Source organism: Ursus maritimus, unplaced genomic scaffold (assembly GCF_017311325.1).
Source record: "Ursus maritimus isolate PB19 unplaced genomic scaffold, ASM1731132v1 scaffold_14, whole genome shotgun sequence".
NCBI lineage: Eukaryota > Metazoa > Chordata > Mammalia > Carnivora > Ursidae > Ursus > Ursus maritimus.
In genome coordinates this window covers 46,403,363-46,406,745 of record NW_024423786.1, presented here as the reverse complement: position 1 = coordinate 46,406,745, position 3,383 = coordinate 46,403,363, and the positions used below count along the sequence as shown (strand labels likewise).

At 50.8% G+C, this 3,383-nt stretch overlaps 1 protein-coding gene across 1 annotated transcript in view; it reads right to left on the bottom strand.

Moving 5' to 3' along the window:
• The window catches only part of AKAP8 (A-kinase anchoring protein 8), a 16,980-nt gene that overhangs the window by 12,738 nt on the left and 859 nt on the right, over positions 1–3,383 (bottom strand). The window contains exons 2-3 of the mRNA XM_040629144.1: positions 1,624–1,662; positions 140–172 (exon numbers count right to left, since the gene is read on the bottom strand). Of these exons, the coding sequence (XP_040485078.1) occupies positions 140–172; positions 1,624–1,662 (72 nt within the window). The remainder of the gene's footprint in view (positions 1–139; positions 173–1,623; positions 1,663–3,383) is intronic.

Genomic DNA, 3,383 nt, shown 5'->3' with positions numbered 1-3,383 from the left:
CGGGACCTGCCAAGCCTTCAGAAGACCAACGAGCGCAGCTAGAATGGGAGATGGGGATGGGAGGTCCCTGTATCCCAGCCCTCCCGGGTAGCTGACCAGAGGAACATCTTGCCCACCCACAGACACCCCGAGGGCCTACCTTGCCAGCTGGCCACACCAGTTCCATAGGCACCTTAGAGGAAACAAAAACACACAAGAACTTTGTATACAGAGTGAAGGTACCTGAGACAGCCCCTCCAATCGTCACCTCAGTCCACTATCCGCAGGTCCAGAGCCACAGGCAGCTGTGGCAGTGCTGTGGGAGGCACCCCTGGTTGTCCATTAAGGCCAGAAATGGACGGGGCCCACTAGTTGTAAAACTCATTTCCTACGGAGCACTCAGCTAAGCATAACCAAGACTTCTCTCGTAGGCAAGCCTCACCTCCCCCAGCAGGACAAGCAGAAAGGACGCTGCAGCATTCCCAGGAAGTGTTCAGCCTGGGCCACCAGCCAAGAGGCCCGATCCCCTGGCAGAGCCCTTCAAAAGTGCCAGTTCTCACAGTAGCCAGAGCTCAGGCACCACTAACACGGACGACAATCAGTGGAAAATCATGTCCCCGACTCAACTGAGCAAGGGGACATTAATTATGTACCCTAGCGACATGGAGGGACTCCTCCTGGAAAACTTGGTGATGGGCGAAAAGGTGACTCCACCACCCCCAGTGGTGCTAGGGGCAAGTTCCAGGTTCAGAAAACAAAGAGAGCCGTTATCCCATCCCCTGGAACAAATGCTGGCAAAAAGCAGAAAACCTCACCACCAGAGAGGACATTCTGGTCCTTCAAACACAGGCAGCATGGTGATCCAGATTCCAGAGCAAGGGCAGCAATCAGGCCCCACGCCAAATCTAGCCCACTGCCTGTCTTTGTAGGGCCAGAAAGCTAAGAATGCTTTTTACCTTTTTAAACAGTTGGAGATGGAAAAAAAAAAAAAAAAAAAAAAAAAAGAATATTTCATGACATGAAATGCATTCTCTGCACCCTTCACATACCTGTCAAAACTCACAGAACTGCTTAACCAATGACTATTAACTGTGGATCATAACTGTGTACCGACTTTGACTTGTTACTGACCATAAATGTATCCTACTAATGTAAAATATTAACAATAAGGGAAACTCCTGGGATGAAAAGCAGAGGAAGCACAGGGAATCCTGTACTATCTACTCAATCCCATAAGTCTCAAACTATCAAAAAATAAAGTCTATTAATCATAAAAATCTTTCATTATACACTTGGCTATTTACTTAGAATAACCCAAATTCCTAAAGCAAAGACTATCACATATGGAAATTATATGGTATGCAAGTTTCAGTGCCCTTAAGTAAATATCACCGGCATACAACTACATCTATTTCTTTATAAACCTCTCTGTGACTTTCACATTGCAAAGACTGTGTAGCTCCCAAAACCAAAAAAATTTTTACTATGTAGCCCTTTACAGAAAAGGGTCTCCGGATCCCCGGGCTAGCCCCAGTCCTCCTGTCAGCCTCTCCAGGTTACAGTTCACTGTCCCTAGGTTTGTCACGCTAGTACCTCAGATCAGACCTGTGGGGGTGGAATCCGTGCCTCCCCGTAAGGTCTTACCTTGGGTGTTGGTGGGTCCAGCACTCCACGCCCCATAGCCTGTGAAGAGAAGACCTGTGAGTGAGGATCCTATTTGTCACAATAGACAACAGGTGCTTCTGAGGTGCTCCGAGGAGCCAAAGCGATCGCCTTGAAGGAGGGTTCGGTGCCAGCCTCACAAGGCAGCAGAACCACAACACTGTCCCTCTAAAAGTCCTCCGTAGCTGGCTGATTGCATTACCACATTCCACCCGCCTGAGGTCAAAGCAGAAAAGAGTTGGGGTGAATAGGCTTTGGGGCCAGCTCTGCTGGTGGCCTGCTGACAGACTCTGGCCTACATCTCAGTCTGCAACTCAGGAGAACACAGGATAAACTGCCAGCTGGCCCAGCAGGACACAGTTGTGTCCGCACCCTGGGGCAGTTCGGCTCACCAAGCAGCCTTAAGTCCCCCATAACTGAAAAACAAAGTTCAGAATTTGGAGATGACAGCAGTGCCTCTGCAGGCCTCACTTCTTTGTGACTTTGGACCCTCCAATGGTCCCCTGGGCCTTCAAGTCCCCGGGCCTCAGCCTGGCCTAATTTATCCGGGCTGCACTCCTCTCTGTGATGGCTTCCCTTGCCCCCGCGGACTCCCGTGACAACATCTGTCTGGGCCCTCTTCATTTCTGTGTCCCTGGAACCCCAAACAAAGCTGGGCATGGGCGGCTATCCACACCTGTCAACAATCCCCAACATTACAGAACAGGAATACAGCCTCTCTTACCAGAACAACCCAAGCCACTAGCTAACTGCTTAGTGTGTGCTGACACACGACAGGAACTGAGTGTCCCTGAATGCTGTTTAGAGATGAGAGAGCTAACGGTTAAAAGTTAGGGGACTTGACCCAAAGACACACTGCTGATGTCTGCCCTCTGTAGGCTACAGTCTCCCCATGCCACACAGCCTTCTATGTGTGTGAGGTAGAAGGAGCACAACTATGGGGCACTGGTCTAAGTAGCATACACTAATCACATAACCTCACAACACCCCTTTAGATGGGTAATATTTACCCTGTTGTACCCAGAAGCTCAAGTAGCTGTCACTTGCCCATGATCATGGAGCTGGAGAATGGAAGAACAGGGACATGACCTCAGATCTAGGTGCCTCCTACACCCAGAGAACAACTGTCAAGGCTCAGCAAGTCCTGAGAAATAACTCTAGGTGGCAAAGCTACAGAAGGATTCAGGGAGGCCCCACTATCTAAACTGAGCCTGAAGGGTTTTGGCAGACAGGAAGTGAGGGGAATAAAACCTCTTCGTGCTCAGGGCGTGAATGGGGCAGGATTACTCTCTGAAAAATCTGGTGGGAAGCGGGCAAAGAATTGTGAGACGCGGTCGGACTGCAGAAAAGACCGGAAAAGCCAGGGTGAGACACCCAAGCACACCGTGCGCCTCAGGACCTCCCTTGCAATTCCTGCTGGTGGATCCTAACACTGTCTCCTTTCAAGATCTGTGCCTTCCTCTAGCTGCTGCAGCCAAGATCAGACTGCTTGCTTCTCCAACCTCATATACTTGGATAAGGACTTCACCTGGTCAAGCCCTACCCCACGTATCCCAAACTTCGACTCTCCCTGCGGGCACACTTGGCTTCCAGCACAGAGTAAAAGCCTCCTAGGAACCTCTGATTCTGGACACTGACACCGGGTCGCTCGAGAAGATCCGTCCTGCCGCAGGCCCCGAGGCCCAAGGGGCACATTTCCTCTTTCACAGCCCTCAGCCATCTCCAGCCGCCGCCCCCCCCCC